The 23,353-nt window shown below is 52.3% G+C and overlaps 1 protein-coding gene across 3 annotated transcripts in view; it reads right to left on the reverse strand.

The window, feature by feature from the left end:
* The window catches only part of igf2bp2a (insulin-like growth factor 2 mRNA binding protein 2a), a 321,903-nt gene that overhangs the window by 38,296 nt on the left and 260,254 nt on the right, over positions 1-23,353 (reverse strand). For all 3 annotated transcript variants that reach the window (XM_072483899.1, XM_072483891.1, XM_072483884.1), the window contains exon 10: positions 11,886-12,008. In XM_072483899.1, coding sequence (XP_072340000.1) covers positions 11,886-12,008 — 123 coding nt within the window. The remainder of the gene's footprint in view (positions 1-11,885; positions 12,009-23,353) is intronic.

Below are 23,353 nucleotides of genomic sequence, written 5' to 3' on the forward strand. Positions count from 1 at the left end.
TCTCTGAACAAGGTCTTTTGTGGGTCTCCTTAGTGAGTGAGCCTGGTGCTATCCTTCCAGGAAGGTGGCAACTGGTTTTATGGTGGAGATGTTCATGTTGTGCAGCCATTTGTCTCCATGCTAAGAGGCTGGTGTGCGGACAGGTCCTAGAGATGGGGGCGAGCGAGGCGGGTGTGCATTTGATGGGATATTAGCTGCAGTGTGATGTGGAGCCTTGGATTAAAGCACAGGTTGTGGCAGGGAGCTGGGCAGGTTTCCTGGCCGGGGGTGGGATGGATGGGATCAGGGGCAAGGTGAATAGACAGGGCTCAGATACATCTCGTGATCCGAAGGGGTGGGCTAGCTTTCGCTCTGCGAGGGACTGTGTGCCAGGGAGGGTTCCAGCAGCATTGGTGCCTGTGTACTTCGTTTAAGGGGAGCGCTGCTGATTATTGCTTCCCCTGCTGTGGGGCTGCGTTCCTAAGGAGCGCCTCAGCTGGTGGGCTGGCGATTGAGCATGGTCGCACACCAACTGAACATCCCCATTGATGATGTTGCTGGGAACCAAAAAGGTGCAGGAACTCCAAAGATGTGCAGGTTAGGTGTGGAGGGGGAGGGGACCTAGGTAGGGAGCTCTTTCAGAGGGTTGGTGCAGAATCGATGGGCCGAATGACCTCCTTTTGCACTGTCGGGATTCTATGGGGGTTTCCTTAGGGGGAGAGCTGGATGGGTTTTCACATGACCAAGTGCCCTCAGAGCATGTGCAGGATACTGTCAGCAGTCTCAACAGGCAGGAGTCTAAGTTGCAGGGGGGTGGGTTTAAATTAATTTGTGCAGCACTGGAGGTCCCAGCGAGGGCACCCCCATTCTAGGGGGACAACCCGAGTCTATGCACTTGGCACCAAGTCGTTCTGCGCTACTTCGAGGTCCAGGCATACATCCACCAGCAAACCAGAAAAGTTGGAAATGTTTTCTTTTTTTTATATACATAATTTTTTTTTCGCAATTAAGGGGCAATTTAGCGTAGCCAATGCACCTAACCTACACATCTTTGGGTTGTGGGGGTGAAACCCACGCAAACACGTGGAGAATGTGCAAACTCCACACGGACAGTGACCCAGAGCCAGGGTCGAACCCAGATTCTCGGCGGCACTGTCCCAGTGCTAACCACTGCGCCACCATGCCGCGCTCGGAAATGTTTTCTTACTTCCTTGCTCCCTCTCAATAGCCATGATACCTGGGTTCCGTTCCTAAATACATGCACCAGCTCACGCCCAGGTAACTCGCGGCTGAGAGGGCTGGAGCATCGTGGAAGGTGGGAGTGGTCAGGTCGAATCCTGCATGGGTGGTGGCGGTGGGGGGGTTGGGGAGTGGGTGCTTAGTTGGTGATGGAGGTCCCCTGGGAGGGTTGGGGGCGTGTACCATGTGAGGCTCGATCTGGGTGTCTAAAATAGTTACTCTGAAGTTTGAAGTGCCTTTTTTCAGCAAACTCTTCCAGAGTAACCATGATGGTAAAACTGGCAGAACTATCCGAAGTTAACAATTTAAATCACTTTGTCGGATGCTTCCCATCGCAGCACAATTGTCTGGGGGACGTTGGCGCTTCTGGACATTGCCGCGTAAACCCATATGTGGAAACTTCGAAGGGGAATTCCCAACTGCACCTTTGGGGTATCCCCCAAATGCAACGCTGGGGAGTCAGGAAGTTATGGTCCAATGGCGATCTCATCCAAAGACCCTGGGTATAATTGCCTCGACCGAATAGTGGACTCCAGTTCAAATACACACAGACAGGGGACAAAAAAATGGCTGAGCAATTAAATACATACTTTGGTTCTGTCTTCACAAATCAGATCCCAGAAATGTTGGAGAACAAAAGGTCTAGTGAGAGAGAAATGGTGCTGGGAAAACTGATGGGATTGAAGGCGGATAAGTCCCCAGGGCCTGAGAATCTGCATCCCAGAATGCTTAAGGAGGTGGCTCTGGAAATAGTGAATGCATTGGTGGTCATCTTCTGGGATTCTATAGACTCTGGAACTGTCCCTGCAGATTGGAGGGTAGCTCACATCACTCCAATGTTCAAAAAGGGTGGTAGCGAGGAAGCAGGGAATTATAGATCAGTAAGGCTAACATTGGTAGTAGGGAAAATGCTTGAATCCATTATCAAGGACTTTATAGCGGAACATTTAGAAAGCAGTGGCAGGATCAGTCAGAGTCAGCATGGATTTATGAAGGGAAATCATGCTTGACAAATCTGTTGGAATTCTTTGAAGAGGTAACCAGTACAGTCGACAAGGGGGAGCCAGTCGATGTGGTATATTTGGACTTTCAGAAGGCACTTGACAAAGTCCCGCACAAGAGATTATTGGGCAAAATTAAAGCGCATGGGATTGGGGGAAATATGCTGAGGTGGATAAAAAACTGATTGGCAGAGAGGAAACAAAGAGTAGGGATTAATGGGTCCTTTTCAAATTGGCAGGCAGTAAGGTACCACAGGGATCGGTGCTGGGACTCCAGCTATTCACAATATATATTAATGATTTGGATGAGGGAACAAAATGTAAAATCTCAAAGTTTGCAGATGATACCAAGTTAGGTAGGAGGGTGAATTGTGACAAGGATGCAGGGATCCTACAGCAAGATCTGGACAGGTTGGGCGAGTGGGCAAACCAATGGCAGATGCAGTATAATTTGGATAAGTGTGAGGTCATTCAATTTGGAAACAAAAACAGGAAGCAGATTACTACCTGAATGGTTGTAAATTGGGAGAGGGGAGTGTGCAGCGGGACCTGTGTGTCCTTGTGCACCATTCGCTGAAGGTAAGCAAGCAGGTGCAGCAGGCGGTAAAGAAGGCTAATGGTATGTTGGCCTTCATTGCAAGAGGTTTCGAGTATAGAAGCAGGGATGTGTTGCTGTCATTGTATAGGGCCTTGGTGAGGCCACACTTGGAGTATTGTGTGCAGTTTTGGTCTCCTTCTCTGAGGAAAGATGTTCTTTCTCTCGAGGGAGTGCAGCAAAGGTTTACCAGACTGATTCCAGGGATGGCGGGACTGTCATATGAGGAGAGATTGACTAGGTTGGGGTTGTTCTCGCTGGAGTTCAGAAGAATGAGGGGGGATCTCATAGAGACTTCTAAAATTCTAACAGGACTAGACAGGGTCGATGCAGGCAAAATGTTACCAATGATGGGTGTGTCCAGAACCAGGGGTCACAGCCTGAGGATTCAGGGTAAACCATTTCAGACAGAGATAAGGAGACACTTCTTCACATAGAGTGGTGAGCCTGTGGAATTCATTACCACAGGAAGTGGTTGATGCTAAAACTTTGAATATATTCAAGAGGCGGCTAGATGTAGCACTTGGGAAGAAGGGGATCAAAGGCTATGGGGAGAAAGCAGGATTAGGCTATTGAGTTGGATGATCAGCCGTGGTCATGATGAATGGCGGAGCAGGCTCGAAGGGCCAAAAGGCCTCCTCCTGCTCCTATCTTCTATGTATCTATGTAAAAGCTCGTGAGAGAGCTGCCCAGTGTCTGTCGGTTGGTCTGTGCCTGTGTGTGTGCGTGCGCGCTGTGAGAAAAGCAGCAGGAAGATTGTCGCACTGAATGTGATACATTGACCAGGGCAGGGGCCCTGCAAAAAATAGCCAACTTTTACAGGAACATCTAAAACTCTCTCCCTGACTGTGAAGTCTATCAGCCAGCAGGAGGACCGCAAATGGTCAAAGAACTGAAATCTCTCTCCCAAACAGAACACCGGAACTGAAGAATCAAACATTCGGCAGCAGAAGCTAACTGCACTGAAAACAATCGTAGCGCATCAACTACTCCTCATAACTCAAGGACTATACTGTATAACTTTTTATTTATGTATTATTTACTTACTATTGGAGTCCATTCTTTTTTCTAATCCAGATCAATGTAGCTGCATGCGTTTTATCACTTCTCTTTACCTTCAACAATTAATAAACTTACTCTCTTTTCACACAAGAAAGCCTGATTAAATTGGCTCAATTGGGTCTGCAAAAGGTACCAAGGGAGAGGGAATCTTGTTAGATTAAACCTTTGTTGCTACCAGCAGAGGGTGGGTTGAAAAGTCACGGAGCCAGTTATCCCTCCTCACCCGGGTTTGTCACAACCAGAGGGATATCCCAGCCAGACGGTGACAAATCGAGGTGTCTTGCCTGGATCAATAACTTTTGGGGAGCCCCGACTGGGGCAGGTTGTAACACATTAATTGAATAGAAGTTTAACATTAGAAGCTTACATTAGTTGAAGCCAGTCAAACTTGAATATCATTGCATCTAAAAAAAGACATTCTGGTTGGTCACTGCAGATTTCTCCTTCAGGGACTGTACGCCTCCTCACTGAAGAACATTTTACACTCAGTGAGGTCAGGCCAATGGGTCAATTCATCCCCACTCTGGGAAGTGTGTGACTCGGTTCCAGGCGAGGTTCCTGAGCACTGAAGAAACTGTCAACTCACAATCTAGATTCACAGAGCAAGAATGGCCACTGGGGCCAGAGACCGGTTCATACACCATTTAAACCATCGGTAGCAACATTTCAACACCCAATGTTGACAATTACGGACATGATAGGAATGCAGAGTCACAAAAGGCACTGAAAGAAAAAATTGCCTTTTCTAGGCTAAGTATCATTTCTTATTCCCATCATAAACAACTGCAAAATTAGTCCAGCTTCCTCGGGAGAGCTCTCTGGAAAATATGCACGCTCACCGTGCACAATGCACCAGAGGACTCAATACCATAATATAGGGAGACGGGAAGTGCTCGCCTGCATCCAATAATACTCTGGGCAAGACCCAGTCTCCCATTCCACCCGGGGCCAGACCCCCATTACACCCGGCACCGGGGCCAGCCTACATAACACACAGCACCGGGGTCAGCCTCCCATAACACCCGGCACCGGGGTCAGTCTCCCATTACACCCGGCACCGGGGTCAGTCTCCCATTACACCCGGCACCGGGACCAGCCTACATAACACACAGCACCGGGGTCAGTCTCCCATAACACCCGGCACCGGGGCCAGTCTCCCATTACACCCGGCACCGGGGCCAGTCTCCCATAACACCCGGCACCGGGACCAGTCTCCCATAACACCCGGCACCGGGACCAGTCTCCCATAACATCCGGCACCGGGACCAGTCTCCCATAACACCCGGCACCGGGGTCAGTCTCCCATAACACCCGGCACCGGGACCAGTCTCCCATAACACCCGGCACCGGGGTCAGTCTCCCATAACACCGAGCACCGGGGCCAGTCTACATAACACCCGGCACCGGGGCCAGTCTACATAACACCCGGCACCGGCACCAGCCTCCCATAACACCCGGCACCGGGGTCAGTCTCCCATAACACCCAGCACCGGGACCAGTCTCCCATAACACCGAGCACCGGGGCCAGTCTCCCATAACACCCGGCACCGGGACCAGTCTCCCATAACACCCAGCACCGGGGCCAGTCTGCCATAACACCCGGCACCGGGACCAGTCTCCCATAACACCCGGCACCGGGGCCAGTCTCCCATAACACCCAGCACCGGGGCCAGTCTACATAACACCCGGCACCAGCCTCCCATAACACCCGGCACCGGGGTCAGTCTCCCATAACACCCAGCACCGGGACCAGTCTCCCATAACACCGAGCACCGGGGCCAGTCTCCCATAACACCCGGCACCGGGACCAGTCTGCCATAACACCCAGCACCGGGACCAGTCTCCCATAACACCGAGCACCGGGGCCAGTCTCCCATAACACCCGGCACCGGGACCAGTCTGCCATAACACCCGGCACCGGGACCAGTCTCCCATAACACCCAGCACCGGGGCCAGTCTGCCATAACACCCGGCACCGGGACCAGTCTCCCATAACACCCAGCACCGGGACCAGTCTCCCATAACACCCAGCACCGGGGCCAGTCTGCCATAACACCCGGCACCGGGACCAGTCTCCCATAACACCCGGCACCGGGGTCAGCCTCCCATAACATCCGCCACCGGGGCCAGTCTCCCATTACACCCGGCACCGGGGTCAGCCTCCCATAACATCCGGCACCGGGGCCAGTCTCCCATTACACCCGGCACCGAGGTCAGTCTCCCATAACACCCGGCACCGGGGTCAGTCTCCCATAACACCCGGCACCGGGGTCAGCCTCCCATAACATCCGGCACCGGGGCCAGTCTCCCATAACACCCGGCACCGGGGTCAGTCTCCCATAACACCCGGCACCGGGACCAGTCTCCCATAACACCCGGCACCGGGGTCAGCCTCCCATAACACCCGGCACCGGGACCAGTCTCACATAACACCCAGCACCAGGGCCAGTCTCCCATAACACCCGGCACCGGGACCAGTCTGCCATAACACCCGGCACCGGGACCAGTCTCCCATAACACCCGGCACCGGGACCAGCCTCCCATAACACCCGGCACCGGGGCCAGTCTCCCATAACACCCAGCACCGGGACAAGTCTCCCATAACACCCGGCACCGGGACCAGTCTCCCATAACATCCGGCACCGGGGTCAGTCTCCCATTACACCCGGCACCGGGGTCAGTCTCCCATTACACCCGGCACCGGGGCTAGTCTCCCATAACAACCGGCGCCGGGACCAGTCTCTCATAACATCCGGCACCGGGACCAGTCTCCCATTACACCCGGCACCGGGGTCAGTCTCCCATTACACCCGGCACCGGGGCCAGTCTCCCATAACACCCGGCACCGGGACCAGTCTCCCATAACACCCGGCACCGGGACCAGTCTCCCATAACATCCGCCACCGGGGCCAGTCTCCCATAACACCCGTCACCGGGGCCAGTCTCCCATTACACCCGGCACCGGGACCAGTCTCCCATAACACCCGCCACCGGGGCCAGTCTCCCATAACACCCGTCACCGGGGCCAGTCTCCCATAACACCCGGCACCGGGGCCAGTCTCCCATTACACCCGGCACCGGGACCAGTCTCCCATAACACCCGGCACCGGGGTCAGTCTCCCATAACACCCGGCACCGGGACCAGTCTCCCATAACACCCGGCACCGGGGTCAGCCTCCCATAACACCCGGCACCGGGACCAGTCTGCCATAACACCCGGCACCGGGACCAGTCTCCCATAACACCCGGCACCGGGACCAGTCTCCCATAACACCCGGCACCGGGGTCAGCCTCCCATAACACCCGGCACCGGGACCAGTCTGCCATAACACCCGGCACCGGGACCAGTCTCCCATAACACCCGGCACCGGGACCAGTCTCCCATAACACCCTGCACCGGGGCCAGTCTCCCATAACATCCGGCACCGTGACAAGTCTGCCATAACACCCAGCACCGGGGCCAGTCTCCCATAACACCCGGCACCGGGACCCGTTCTCCCATAACACCCGGCACCGGCACCAGCCTCCCATAACACCCGGCACCGGGACCAGTCTCCCCTAACACCCGGCACCGGGGCCAGTCTCCCATAACACCCGGCACCGTGACAAGTCTGCCATAACACCCGGCACCAGCCTCCCATAACACCCAGCACCGGGGCCAGTCTCCCATAACACCCGGCACCAGCCTCCCATAACACCCAGCACCGGGGCCAGTCTCCCATAACACCCGGCACCGGGACCAGTCTCCCATAACACCCGGCACCGTGACAAGTCTGCCATAACACCCGGCACCAGCCTCCCATAACACCCGGCACCGGGACCAGTCTCCCATAACACCCGGCACCGGGACCAGTCTCGCATAACACCCGGCACCGGGACCAGTCTCCCATAACACCCGGCACCGGGACCAGTCTCCCATAACACCCGGCACCGGGACCAGTCTCCCATAACACCCGGCACCGGGGCCAGTCTCGCATAACACCCGGCACCGGGACCAGTCTCCCATAACACCCGGCACCGGGACCAGTCTCCCATAACACCCGGCACCGGGACCAGTCTCCCATAACACCCAGCACCGGGGCCAGTCTCCCATAACACCCGGCACCGGCACCAGCCTCCCATAACACCCGGCACCGGGGCCAGTCTCCCATAACACCCAGCACCGAGGCCAGTCTCCCATAACACCCGGCACCGGGGCCAGTCTCCCATAACACCCGGCACCGGGACCAGTCTCCCATAAATCCCGGCACTGGGACCAGCCTCCCATAACACCCGGCACCGGGGCCAGTCTCCCATAACACCCAGCACCGGGACCAGTCTCCCATAACACCCGGCACCGGGGCCAGTCTCCCATAACACCCGGCACCGGGACCAGCCCGGCATAACACCCTGCACCGGGGCCAGTCTCCCATAACACCCGGCACCGGGACCAGCCTCCCATAACACCCTGCACCGGGGCCAGTCTCCCATAACACCCGGCACCGGGACCAGCCCGGCATAACACCCTGCACCGGGGCCAGTCTCCCATAACACCCGGCACCTAGACCAGCCTCCCATAACACCCTGCACCGGGGCCAGTCTCCCATAACACCGGGCACCGGGGCCAGCCTCCCATAACACCCGGCACCGGGACCAGTCTCCCATAACACCCAGCACCGGGACCAGTCTCCCATAACACCCGGCACCGGGGCCAGTCTCCCATAACACCCGGCACCGGGGCCAGCCTCCCATAACACCCGGCACCGGGACCAGTCTCCCATAACACCCGGCACCGGGGCCAGTCTCCCATAACACCCGGCACCGGGGCCAGTCTCCCATAACACCCAGCACCGGGACCAGTCTCCCATAACACCCGGCACCGGGGCCAGTCTCCCATAACACCCGGCACCGGGGCCAGTCTCCCATAACACCCAGCACCGGGGCCAGTCTCCCATAACACCCGGCACCGGGACCAGCCTCCCATAACACCCTGCACCGGGACCAGCCCGGCATAACACCCGGCACCGGGGCCAGTCTCCCATAACACCCGGCACCAGTCTCCCATAACACCCGGCACCGGGGCCAGTCTCCCATAACACCCGGCACCGGGACCAGCCCGGCATAACACCCTGCACCGGGGCCAGTCTCCCATAACACCCGGCACCGGGACCAGCCTCCCATAACACCCTGCACCGGGGCCAGTCTCCCATAACACCCGGCACCGGGACCAGCCCGGCATAACACCCTGCACCGGGGCCAGTCTCCCATAACACCCGGCACCGGGACCAGCCTCCCATAACACCCTGCACCGGGGCCAGTCTCCCATAACACCGGGCACCGGGGCCAGCCTCCCATAACACCCGGCACCGGGAACAGTCTCCCATAACACCCAGCACCGGGACCAGTCTCCCATAACACCCGGCACCGGGGCCAGTCTCCCATAACACCCGGCACCGGGGCCAGCCTCCCATAACACCCGGCACCGGGACCAGTCTCCCATAACACCCGGCACCGGGGCCAGTCTCCCATAACACCCGGCACCGGGGCCAGTCTCCCATAACACCCAGCACCGGGACCAGTCTCCCATAACACCCGGCACCGGGGCCAGTCTCCCATAACACCCGGCACCGGGGCCAGTCTCCCATAACACCCAGCACCGGGGCCAGTCTCCCATAACACCCGGCACCGGGACCAGCCTCCCATAACACCCTGCACCGGGACCAGCCCGGCATAACACCCTGCACCGGGACCAGTCTCCCATAACACCCGGCACCGGGGCCAGTCTCCCATAACACCCGGCACCAGTCTCCCATAACACCCGGCACCGGGGCCAGTCTCCCATAACACCCGGCACCGGGACCAGCCTCCCATAACACCAGGCACCGGGGCTATTCTCCCATAACACCCGGCACCGGGACCAGTCTCCCATAACACCCGGCACCGGGGCCAGTCTCCCATAACACCCGGCACCGGGGCCAGTCTCCCATAACACCCGGCACCGGGACCAGCCCGGCATAACACCCAGCACCGGGGCCAGACTCCCATAACACCCGGCACCGGGACCAGCCCCCCATAACACCCAGCACCGGGACCAGACTCCCATAACACCCGGCACCGGGACCAGCCTCCCATAACACCCGGCACCGGGACCAGCCCCCCATAACACCCGGCACCGGGACCAGTCTCCCATAACACCCGGCACCGGGGCTATTCTCCCATAACACCCGGCACCGGGACCAGCCTCCCATAACACCCGGCCCAGGGGCCAGTCTCCCATAACACCCGGCCCAGGGGCCAGTCTCCCATAACACCCGGCCCAGGGGCCAGTCTCCCATAACACCCCGGCACCGGGGCCAGTCTCCCATAACACCCGGCACCGGGACCAGTCTCCCATAACACCCGGCACCGGGACCAGCCCGGCATAACACCCGGCACCGGGGCCAGTCTCCCATAACACCCGGCACCGGGACCAGTCTCCCATAACACCCGGCACCGGGACCAGTCTCCCATAACACCCGGCACCGGGGCCAGTCTCCCATAACACCCGGCACCGGGGCCAGTCTCCCATAACACCCGGCACCGGGACCAGCCCGGCATAACACCCTGCACCGGGACCAGTCTCCCATAACACCCGGCACCGGGGCCAGTCTCCCATAACACCCGGCACCAGTCTCCCATAACACCCGGCACCGGGGCCAGTCTCCCATAACACCCTGCACCGGGACCAGCCCGGCATAACACCCTGCACCGGGGCCAGTCTCCCATAACACCCGGCACCGGGGCCAGTCTCCCATAACACCCGGCACCGGGACCAGCCCGGCATAACACCCAGCACCGGGGCCAGACTCCCATAACACCCGGCACCGGGACCAGCCCCCCATAACACCCGGCACCGGGACCAGACTCCCATAACACCCGGCACCGGGACCAGCCTCCCATAACACCCGGCACCGGGACCAGCCCGGCATAACACCCGGCACCGGGACCAGTCTCCCATAACACCCGGCACCGGGGCTATTCTCCCATAACACCCGGCACCGGGACCAGCCCGGCATAACACCCTGCACCGGGGCCAGCCTCCCATAACACCCGGCCCAGGGGCCAGTCTCCCATAACACCCGGCCCAGGGGCCAGTCTCCCATAACACCCGGCCCAGGGGCCAGTCTCCCATAACACCCGGCACCGGGGCCAGTCTCCCATAACATACGGCACCGGGGCCAGTCTCCCATAACACCCGGCACCGGGGCCAGTCTCCCATAACATACGGCACCGGGGCCAGTCTCCCATAACACCCGGCACCGGGGCCAGTCTCCCATAACATACAGCACCGGGACCAGTCTCCCATAACACCCTGCACTGGGGCTATTCTCCCATAACACCCGGCACCGGGGCTATTCTCCCATAACACCCGGCACCGGGGCTATTCTCCCATAACACCCGGCACCGGGGCCAGTCTCCCATAACACCCGGCACCGGGGCCAGTCTCCCATAACACCCAGCACCGGGGCCAGCCTCCCATAACACCCGGCACCGGGGCCAGTCTCCCATAACACCCGGCACCGGGGCCAGTCTCCCATAACACCCAGCACCGGGGCCAGTCTCCCATAACACCCGGCACCGGGGCCAGTCTCCCATAACACCCAGCACCGGGACAAGTCTCCCATAACACCCGGCACCGGGACAAGTCTCCCATAACACCCGGCACCGGGGCCAGTCTCCCATAACACCCGGCACCGGGACAAGTCTCCCATAACACCCAGCACCGGGACAAGTCTCCCATAACACCCGGCACCGGGGCCAGTCTCCCATAACACCCGGCACCGGGACAAGTCTCCCATAACACCCAGCATCGGGACAAGTCTCCCATAACACCCGGCACCGGGGCCAGCCCCCCATTATACCCTGCAGTGTTGCTGCACGGAACACATGCCTTCAGGCTGTGAAGCAATAATCTCAGCTCGCCATGAAGTACAACAAAGTCTGGCCGTTTTCTGCAAGCATGTAAAAGCAGCAGAGAAGAGGATACTCACCGCAAATGGATTGTAAGATGGAGCAGCTCCACGGGGCCTACTTGTCGATGGAAGCACCGGCAGTCCCGACGAGAAAATGCCCAGAGCATTTAAATTCAACCCCGGGATCAAGTTTGCCTGTTGCTGAAAACAAAACAATGTGCGTGAGGTGAAATGGGGATTACTGGTGTCCACTGGGTTTCTTAACCTTTTTTCTAATGCCCCCAGTCTCTCTCTCTCTCTTTCCCCAAGGGACTGCTTCACTTGCAGTGTCCCCTCCAGCTGTCTGTCACCCAGCTAACCGCTTTTCACCCGTGACTGTGACTGCTACTGAGCTTTTTGATCATGGTGAACACTGCCCAGGGCTCCTGTCTTCACCCGACATCCTAGCATACGTCTGAAGCTGACTGAAGTCAGCAGCAGGATAACTGTACAGCCTTTCCTCATTGTTGATCCACAGGTGTTGCAAGCCAATTGCATTATCACAACAGCACACAGAAGCTGTAAAATCAGCCTGTGCAGGCATCACACTTCGGTACAGATGCATAACAGGGGTTAGGTGCTTCGGAATGACAGCCTGAAACTAATAAGCATATTCCAATCTAACCATACAGCAATTAAACTCAGACTGACCTCAGCCTCTCTTTCTTCATCAACAATTGGACTTTGTCCTTAAAATGTACAGTATATGGGGCAGCATTGTGGTGCAGTGGTTAGCACTGATGCCTCATGGCGCCGAGGTCCCAGGTTCGATCCTGGCTCTGGGTCACTGTCCGTGTGGAGTTTGCACATTCTTCCCGTATTTGCGTGGGTTTCGACCCCACAACCCAAAGATGTGCAGGGTAGGTGGATTGGCCACGCTAAAATTGGAATAATGAATTGGGTACTCTAAATTTTTTTAAAAGGTACAGTTTCACCTTAGTAGCAGAATAATGCTTATAGCATCAGATGGTGCAACAGTCCTTAGAAAACTGTGGGTCATCTGATTAATCTATGGTTAGAGGTCCATCATACCCGAAAGTTTGCTGCTCAACCCAAAGAGTGATCAAGGAGGCGAGGAGGGCAGCGCACTAGGAGGGCAGAGCACTATATTACAGGTGAGACAAGAGACACTTCACCCCATGGGCCTATGACAAACTCATATGAATGATTGACGAACAGGTTAGCAGTTGCAATCCAGTATAAACCAATACTCACCCCTCAAGAAAGAAAATAAAACTCGTTCACAAACAGAAACCCCTACCGAGCTAATGCTTTTACTGGATGGGCTTGCTGGTCATCCTCATGATGCACACTTGGTTGGGTACCCAGACAAATGTAAACATCTCAGCAAGGTTCCTGTTTTAACAACTGAAATAAACTGTTGACTTTTGCTGACTGACATCATGAAGAGGTTATAAGAAGTTGTTTTTGCTGTGATCTTTTTGGTCAATGTCTCAATGTTAATTTGGGCAAGATTAAGCCGGAGGGGGGGGGGGGGGGGGGGGGGGGGGGGGGGGGGGGCTGACATGTTTGAAGCCTGTATTATTGACAGTGAATGTGATTTGTGAATGCATGTTTTATTTTTTCTCAGCTGTTCTCATATTATTGTTATATGGCTCATTGGCTATTTACATAGTGTATACTGGGTGAATGGCCATGAATGGAGTAGGAGTTGCTTGGACAGTATAAGAAACCATGGGGGTGATTTGGGGGCCTGAGTTGGTATGGAAGATGTTGTCGGGGGCTGGAAGGTGTGAGGAGTTGATGACCTAAAATCTTCAACACAACAAGTCCAGAAAGTTGAGGCAGGCCGGGCATTGCCTGTGGCCACCGCCTTGCTGCTTCTAGAGTTGGCAGGCGAAACCCCGTCCCAACCCCTGGGAGCAAAGATGTTTGTGCAGTACGGAATGTTTTATCGAGATGGATCAGGCGAGCTGGGAAATTTCCTCACTCCAGCCACCCGTCTCAGTCCCGGCCCAATGTGTCTCTTTATAAAGCTAAGGATGCTGCAATGAGGAGTGAAACATTCTTGGTAATATTATATTACAGATTTGTTTAAATGGGTCAGATTAACTTTTGCTCAAAGGTTTCCAAACCACGGTGGGAATAAAATGGCTGCGAGGAGCTCCGGTTATGCACATCCTTATTTAACTGGCTTGGGACTTTTAACAACTTGAACTATGACACAAAACTCCAAGGATACCACTCGAGCTTCTGTGCCATTAATAAAGAATGAGACAATGCATTCAAACTTTTCAGATTGTGATATTGCCCATTTACTCATTGTTCCTACTGAGCATCACTGGACAGAGACCATAAGTAACCCAAAGCAACCGTAGTGATCTACCTAAAAGCAGGTCCCGCTCCTTATCGTGCTGCATCTCGCAGTCCCTCTCTTCGTCCCTCCGCACCTGCGGTCCCTCCCTTCATCTCTCTGCAGCCTTCCCCCCCACCCCAAGTCCTCCCCTCATCCCTCCGTGTTCTCCCGCCGCTCCACTTGTCCAGCAGCCACTCCCCTTACCTTCCCGCGGCCCCTCTCCTCATCCCTCTCGGCTTCCACCCCGCCCATGCTCCTCCCCCATCCCTCTAAGTCCCATGGCTGCTCCCCTTGCCCAGTGCACCCCCCCCCCCCCCAAAATCCAGTCCCGTGTCCCACCCGTCCCTTCACACCCCATGGTGCCTCGATGCCCCTCTGTGCCTAGATGCCCCCCTAGCCACTCCTCCGTGCCTTGCGGAGTTGTGCCTTCCTCTTCACTTGTTTGTAGGAGCCCTCCAATTTCCAACATGGGTATTCTCTTTCTACCCCATGATTCACAATCCGATAATCTTCCTTCAATTACTTTAGTAAGCACTCATGCCCTATAATATGGCCTGTCCAACCTTACTGCCTTTCCTTGAAGACATTCACTAACCACCATCCTGCAAACTTCTTCATTGCTCCTGTCTTTTCTCCAACTGCCCCGCTCCATCCTTCTTCAGGACACTTCACTACTTTCTAGGCATTGCATGTTCACATTCCTTTTTTTTGTTGGCTTTTCGATTTCTTTTATATATACAATTATTATAATTGATCGTAGTCCTCTTATTAACAATTATTTAAGTCTTACCATCTTCCTGTCATTTTTAATGTGATACTGCTTCCTTTGCTAATTACTTTGTTTAGTATTAGGAGCATTGCTGGAGAGCTGGATTCTCATATCAGTTACACCCACCTCTCAGTCCCATACCCACACTCCCACCTCTCCTTCTCTCCCTATGCCACTCACACTCCCATCTCGCTCTCCCACTTAAACTCCCATCCCTCACTCCCACCTGCACTCCTGTCTCACTCTGATGCCCACTACCACATCTCGCTCGCATCCATACTCCCACCCACACTCGCATGCCTTTCTCCCACCCACACTCCCACCCAAGATCCCACAACCCACGCCCTCATTCTTTTGCTCCCAAAGCCCTCACCTCACACCCGCACTCCTGCAGCATCCAGCCTCACACTCACACTTCCACAATGCCTGGCCTTACAGTCCTGCTCATACAGCCCCTGATCACGAACTCCCACTTCTACAGCCCCTGAACTTGTACTCCCGCAACCCTCGGTGTTGCAATCTCGCTCCCTCCAACCTTTGCCTCCTGCTTCCATAGCCCCCAGCCTCATTCTCACACTCCCATAGCCCATGGCCTTGCACTCCCACTTCCACAGCCCCTGGCCTCACACTCCCACACCCACAGTCCCAAACTTCACACATTCGTTCCCACAGCCCCCGACCTCACAGTCCCACTTACACAAGCCCCGAACTTGCACTCCCGCTCCACAGCCTCGACCCCTCCTCTGCCCCATGACTCACTCTGCCATCCAGTTGGAATTATTTTCGACCTGACTTTTCTGCGGACTGATTTTCCCCGCATGTTCACATTTCTTAAATCCATGTCTCAACCCGTATAACAAGACAAATCAAATCACAACCTTGATCATTCTTAAGATCTCTACTCATTGTCTTCCTGGTCATGGCCAATCTAGCTCTGCTATCTTCATGACAATAACCAACGTCTAACAAGGTGCTTCTCGGGTATGTAAATGGGGACATCGGTTTCAACTCTTGACCATTCATCCATTTTCCCACCATTATTTCCACCAATTTTCATTCTGCGAGTCTCCACCAATTCATTCAGTCGAGCCATTAGTATCTGTGTTGGCCACCAGGGTCTGGTCACCTGAAAATCTCAATTGGACTTTGATACCTTTCTGTACTTCAACTAGGGCCCTTTTTATAATGGCTTCCACACAGACACGAAGAGGGACAACTTACAGCCTTGTCTGACCCAGTACCTGATTATATCAGGTTCCATTTTATCAAGCACTGCCCCGACCACAGCAGTCTGCCTCATGGACAGAGCGACCATCATTCTTTCATATCTGTCAACCCAGAGATGAAATGAAAATCGCTTATTGTCACAAGCAGGCTTCAAATGAAGTTACTGTGAAAAGCCCCTAGTTGCCACATTCCAGCGCCTGTTCGGGGAGGCTGGTACGGGAATTGAACCGTGCTGCTGGCCTGCCTTGGTCTGATTTCAAAGCCAGCGATTTAGCCCAGTGTGCTAAACCAGCCCCAGATTCGGAGACTATTCAGTCTTCGAGCACAAACCCTACCAGGATTCATCTATGAAGACTCAATCTTCTGGCCTAGGTACTTCAGCACGTCATGGAGGCGGTGGCTAACCCGGAGGCTGAATGCCAGTCTAGGTCAGCAATTTCAACGGTGGACAAGGGAGAGAGAAACAGGGGTGGGAGGGGGTCAGAAACAATCTGGGGCATTCTGGCTGTGCTACAGCCTCTGCCCACATTAATCATTACTCAACTGGCAATCTCGCTGATCTTTGATCACATTCCCCTTGGAGGAAGCCCAGCAGTAATCCGATGTCTCTGATTCTGCTCAATCACACTCAGGGGATCATGATACTAAACTTTCTGGCAATATTCTAGCTGCATTAGTGGGAGCTCTCACACAAATAAAGCCACGCCCGTGTGCTGACATTGGGAGCTCAGCTACTTTGCTCCATGTGATTATTCTGCCTTGACAGAGGTGGTTTATACCCGTCGGAGATATCAAGGAGATCAATACCGGCTCCACCATAACCCTCTGCTCTCAAATACCAGCTCCACCATAACGAAAACCCATTGCTCTCAAAAACCAGCTCTGCCATAACACCCCATCACCCTCAAATACACTACTCCATCAGCCTCAAATACCGGCTCCACCATAGCTCCACCTGCTCTCAAATGTAGAATTCCCTGGATGATGTACTGATTAAAATAAAACAATAAAAACTTAAAGATAAACATCAGGTTCGTAATTCAGTTGAGAACCAACCCGAAGACAGAATGCACAAAGTAAAGAGGGGAAAATAAAGTATGCAAGAATCAATTAGTTGTTGATGTTGTGGATTAGTGATTCATATAACAGAAAACAAAGTCTTTAATATAAACAAAAATAGTGGGAAGGTAGTGAAAACGAGCACAGAGCCAATAGGGTCTGAAGATGATCATCTCGTGGAAGCAAGGGGTACTAATCGAGTACTTTGCATCTTTCTTCACTAAAGAGGATTCTGCCACTGTCACAGTAAAGGATGTCCTTCACCTTGTCGAGAGCAAGCCATCCAGTGGAGTGGGCATCATCTACAGGGTGGATGGGAAACTTAACGACTCAACCAGTTAAAATCCAAGAAGAGAACGACACTGACAAAACTCGAGGAACTTTAGTACACGGATGATATCGCCATCGCCACTCTCTCAGAAGAGAATCTCCAAGCCATGCTGGACACCTTTGTGGAAGCATACTGAAGAATCGGTCTCCGCTTCAACCTCAAGATGACTCATGTCCTTTACCAACCCATTCCAGGGCAGGATTTCTCCCTCCATCGAGGTCAACGGAGAATCCCTCCCAAACATGGAATATTTTCTATACCTGGGGAGCCACCTGTCATACAAGGCCCTCAATGCGGAGATCCATCATCATATCCAATCCGCGAGACCCTCCTTCAGACGCCTACAAACACGACTCTTGATGACCACGACATCTGTGCTGACACCAAGATCCTCCTGTACAAGGCAGTCATCCTCCCAATTCTTCTATACGGTTCAGAAACTTGGATTATGTACAGACGTCAACTTAAGGCCCTGGAGAGGTATCATCAACGCTGTCTTGAGATGGATTCTCTGCATCAGCTGGGAGGTCTGGCGTACTAACATCAGTGTCCTTGAAGGAACCTAGATCACCAGATGATCATCTAAAACCAACTCTGCTGGGCTGGCCATGTGCTTAGGATGTCAGAGGCTCAACTGCCAAAGCAAACCTTCCTCACCCAGCTCAAGGAGAGGACAAAGGAAGCGCTTCAAAGGCTTACCTCAAGAAATACAACATAGACGTCAATGCCCGAGAGACCTTACTCAGAAGAGACCTATTTGGAGGAACCTGCTAATTGAAGCGATACAATTTTTAAAGTACGCCTGATGGCAAGAGGAGGTCTGGAAAAGGAGGCTGAGAAAGGAATACCAGTGACCTAGACTCCAAGGACCAATCCTGCCTCCCGGAAATACCCGTCACGTGTATGTTTGAAGATGTGACTCTCGGATTGGGCTCATCATCCAAGTAGAAACCCATAACCAGTAACAGGGTTTCTTAGGAGGACAATTCTCATTAGTGAGTGATCGCCGAAGAAGAAAGGAGGAGGAGGTAACAGAGAAACTATATAGGATAAAATTAAAGAGGAAGGACTTAAAATGTTAGCCATGGTCAAAGTAGAAAAGTCACTTGATATGGATAAGATATATCCAAGGCTGCTGACAGCAGAAAGGCTGAAAATTGCTGAGGCCCTAATCTTCCAATCCTTCTGGAGTATGGGGAAAGTGCCAAAGGACTGGAGAACTGTAAATGTTACAGCCTTGTTCAAAAAAGGGAAGTGGAAACAAAGCTGACAATTAGAGGCCAGCGCGGATTTGTTAAAAGCAAAACAAATCTCATTTCTTTGGTGCAGTCAGAGTGAGGATTGATGAGGGTTACTGGGGTTGATGTTGTTTCTCAGGACTTTTAAAAGGCATTTGATAAAGTGCCAAATAATAAACTTATTTATAAAGTTAAAACCCATGGGACAATGGCAGGATGGGGGCAAAAATTGTTCATCGGACAGAACACAGTGGCCTTAAAAATATGATGTGGAGATGCCGGCGTTGGACTGGGCTGAGCACAGTACGAAGTCTTACAACGCCAGGTTAAAGTCCAACAGGTTTGTTTTGATCTCCGAAAGCTAGTGACATCGAAACAAACCTGTTGGACTTTAACCTGGTGTTATAAGACTTCGTACTTAAAAATATGGTTTCTTCAGACAGGAGGGAATTATGAAGTGGTGTTTCCAACAGGTGGTATTTGGATCATTGCCATTTGAAATGATGCCCTGTAAATCCAAGTCAAGGCCAAAGTTCACAGTTGGCACATTGGTCAACAATGAGGATAGTAACAGATTTCAGGAAGACATATACTGCTTGAAATAGGCAGGCACATGGCAGATAACATTTATTGAGAGAGCTGTGAAGAGATTCATTTTGGAATGATGCGAGGTCTGGAAGTTAGATGATAGAATGTTAAAGTGGTGCAGGAACGTGTGCATAAATCTTTGAAGGAAGCACAGCAAATTGAGAAAACTATTGACAAGGCATATAACCATCCTTCGGTTATCAAAACAGGCGCAGAGCACAAAAATCAGTCTTCCTAAACTTTTATAAAGCTCTGTTTTGGCCTGAGCTGGAGTATGGAGTTCAATCCTTGGCACCACACTCTGGGAAGGATGTCAAAACCTTAGAGAGGGAGCAGAGCCGATGTACTAGAATATTTCCAGAGATAACGGACTTCAGTTACATGGAGAGGCTGCAGAAGCTAAAGTTGTTCTCCTGAGAGCAGAGGAGATTTTATAGCGGTGTTCCAATTTCTAGATGGTTTTGATAGAAGTAATTAAGGAGAAACAGTCTCCAGTGATAAAAGAGTCACGAATGAGATCACAAATTTAAAGGAACCAGAGGGGAAACGAGAAAACCTCTCTTAACACCATGTGTTGTTCTGAATCGGAATGCACCGACTGCCAGGAAGGGTGATGGAAGCATGTTCAATAATAACTTTCAAAAGGGAAGTAGACAAATGCTCCTCTGTTGAAGAAAGAATCATAAGGTCACTTATTAGGCTAATATCAGCAGCAGGATAAATGGTAGAATGTGTTAGGAAGGTGGTAACAGGGCACTTAGATCATAATATGATTAAGCAGAGTCAACACAGATTTATGAAATGGAAATCATATTTGTCAACCCAATTAACAGGATAAATAAAGGAACCAGTGGATTTTGTGGATTAGTATGTTCAAAAAGCATTCTGTGCCAGCACAGGAGGCTGTTTCTCAAAATTAAGACTCCAGGGGGGTTTAATATATTAGCAAGGATTAAAGATTGATGAATGAACAAAAAACAGGAATAAAAGGATAAATTTCAGGTTGCAGACTGGTGGGGCATAACAAGGATCAGTACTTGGCACTCAGTTATTTATAATGTAGATCAGGATTGTCCAACATATGGCATGCAGGCCACAATCCAGCCTGCCATGTCTCTCCATCTGGCTGATGGACCCACCTATTCAAAATACTCCAGTGAGCCTACCAGCAGCAAATGTGGGAGAGTAGCTGTGTGATTAGAGGAGCAACATTAAGTTGAATGACCATGGTGCATTCTCTCGCTCATCCTCCTGCACAGGCGCTACCCGCTAAGGGAGCACGGGGGTCAATAATAATAATATTATAATATATGGCAAAGCAGTCACAGCAACAGCTCTCGCCTGACTGGGACAGCGGTAGTCTCAGACAGGGCGGAGTGAGGAAGTTCTTCATGGAATTTTCACAGCCATCCCAAATTCCTTTTTGGTGGTAAAATGTCTAAACCTCACAGGCTTGGTTGGAGAGGGAGTGAGGACCCTGAGACATAGAGAGCTGGACATACACAGGCATGCATCTTTCTCCTCTTCCCGCCCCAAAAATGTATCCACAAAGAAGGCTGGGAGATGAGGAAAACCCCTTCTCCGCCATTCAATAATATCATGGATGATTTACCTCAACTTCACCTTTCCGCACTATCCCCATGTCCCTTAATTACTTGAACATCAAACATCTATCTACTTTCTGCCTTGAATATATTCAATGATGGAACATCCATAACCCTCTGAGGTATAGAGATTTCCCAACAATTCACAATCCTTCGAGTGAAGAAATTACTCATTTTAGATGAGGGGACCGAGTGTAATGTCTCCAGGTTTGTGGAGACATTAGCTATGTGGAGAGGCTGAATAGACTCGGACTGTTTTCATTAGAAAGACGGAGGTTTGAAGCGTGACCTGATAGAGGTCTACAAGATTATGAAGGGCATGGAGAGAGTGGATGGGCAGGCACTCTTTCCCAGGGTGGAGGGGTCAGTCATAGAGGGCATAGTTTTATAATCCATGGGAAAAAGTTTAGAGGAGATGTGCAAGGCAGGTTTTTTTTTTTTTAAACGCAGAGGGTGGTGAGTGCCTGGAACAGGTTGCCAAGGGAGGTTGTGGAATACATTAATGGCGTTGAAAAGGCATCTTGACAAACACATGGATAGGATGGGTATAGAGGGATACGGCACAAGGAAGTGCTGAGGGTTTTGGCAAAGGTTGGTATCATGACTGGTACGGGCTTGGTGGGCCGAAGGGCCTGATCCCTTGCTGTATTGTTCTTTGTTTGCTGCCAGTACAAAGTTAAGTGGGAAAATAAGCTGTGACGATGCAGAGAGACGGGTTAAATGAGTAAATCAGAACATGACAGAGGGAAGGTAGCCAAATGTGAAGCAATCCACTTTTGGAAGGGAAATCTTTTTTTTGAAAGCAGAATTTTAAAATTTTTATTTTAAATGGTGGAAGAATGGGAAATGTTTGTAGAGGGGTCAGGTGTTGTAATGCTAGCATGCAGATACAGCGAGCAATCAGGAAAGAAAATGGTAAGTTAGCCTTTGGAACCAAGAGATTGGAGTGGAAGAGTAAAGACATCTTGCTAAAATTATACAAGGCATTGGCGAGACCACACCTGGAATACGGTCTCCATACCCAAGGAAGCACATTCTGGCTTTAGGGTAAGTGCAATGAAGGTTCACTAGACTGATTCCTGGGATGGCAGGATTATCCTGCAAGGAGAGATCGAGTAGATTTGGCCTTTATTCCCTGGAGTTTAGAAGAATGAAAGCTGATCTAATTGAAACAATTTTGAAGGGAACTGAGGGTAGATGCTTGGGGTAGTGGGGAGGAGAGCTTCCATTTGCTGCGGCGTCTACAATTAGAGGTCTACAGTTTCAGAATAAGGGGCTCAAACTTCAGAAAATCTCTTTACTCAAAATGTTGTCTGTGAACCGTTGGAATTCTCTGCTCCAAGGGGCAATGGATATTCAAGTTATTGAGTAGATTCAAGACAGAGATCGTTAGATTTCTAGGTACAAAGGGGATCGGAAGATATGGGGACAGGGCATTAGGTAGATGATGCCATGATGTTACCATGGTGAAGCAGGTTTGATGGGCCGAGTACCTACTCTTGCTCCCATTTCTTATGCTCTTATCTGAAGAGGAAACATTTTGCAGGGCAAAGTACAAGAGAGTGGAATTAATTGGATAGTTCTTCTGTTATATATAATTCTATGATTCTGTGCTGCACTAATCTCAGATGTTGTTGTCGCTAGCACCAACATTGCTCATCTCAATGAGCACAAAGTTCACAAGAAGAATGTGAAGAAGAAGGTCCGTGGACAGCCTGGGACTTGTGCATTCACGATGCAAAATCTGGCATTGGCATTAGTGAATAGGAGCGAGTCAGCCTGTGAGACTCTCCCTAACAAAACAAGTGCAGTCCATGCCACATCAGAGGGAGTATTCAACTTTGTGCAGAATAGTTCAAACATTGGGCAGCATGATGTTGCAGTTGTTAGCACTGCTGCATCATGACGCTGAGGGTCCAGGTTCGTTCCCGGCCCCGGGTCACTGTCCGTGTGGAGTTTGCACATTCTCCCAGTGTCTGTGTGGGTCTCACCCCCACAACACAGAAAGGTGTGCCAGGTAGGTGAATTGACCACACTAAATTGACCCTTAATTGGAAAAAAATATAATTGGATACTCTAAAATTTAAAATAAAAAATTTAAGTGCAATTCTAAATGCAATTTCTTTTTTTAAAAAGCAGCAACAAAGTGGGTTTCATTTGGCTACAATTATGTGAAATACTCCAGCAATACGGAGAGGCCTAGCTAGAGTGGACATGGAGAGGATGTTTCCACTAGTAGGAGAAACTAGAACCACAAGACCATAAGACATAGAAGCAGAATTAGGCCAATGCCCATCGAGTCTGCTCCGCTATTCAAACATGGCTGATATTTTTCTCATCCCTATTCTTCTGCCTTCTCCCCATAACCCCATAT

The sequence above is a fragment of the Scyliorhinus torazame genome, chromosome 2 (assembly GCF_047496885.1).
Source record: "Scyliorhinus torazame isolate Kashiwa2021f chromosome 2, sScyTor2.1, whole genome shotgun sequence".
NCBI classification, from domain to species: Eukaryota; Metazoa; Chordata; class Chondrichthyes; order Carcharhiniformes; family Scyliorhinidae; genus Scyliorhinus; species Scyliorhinus torazame.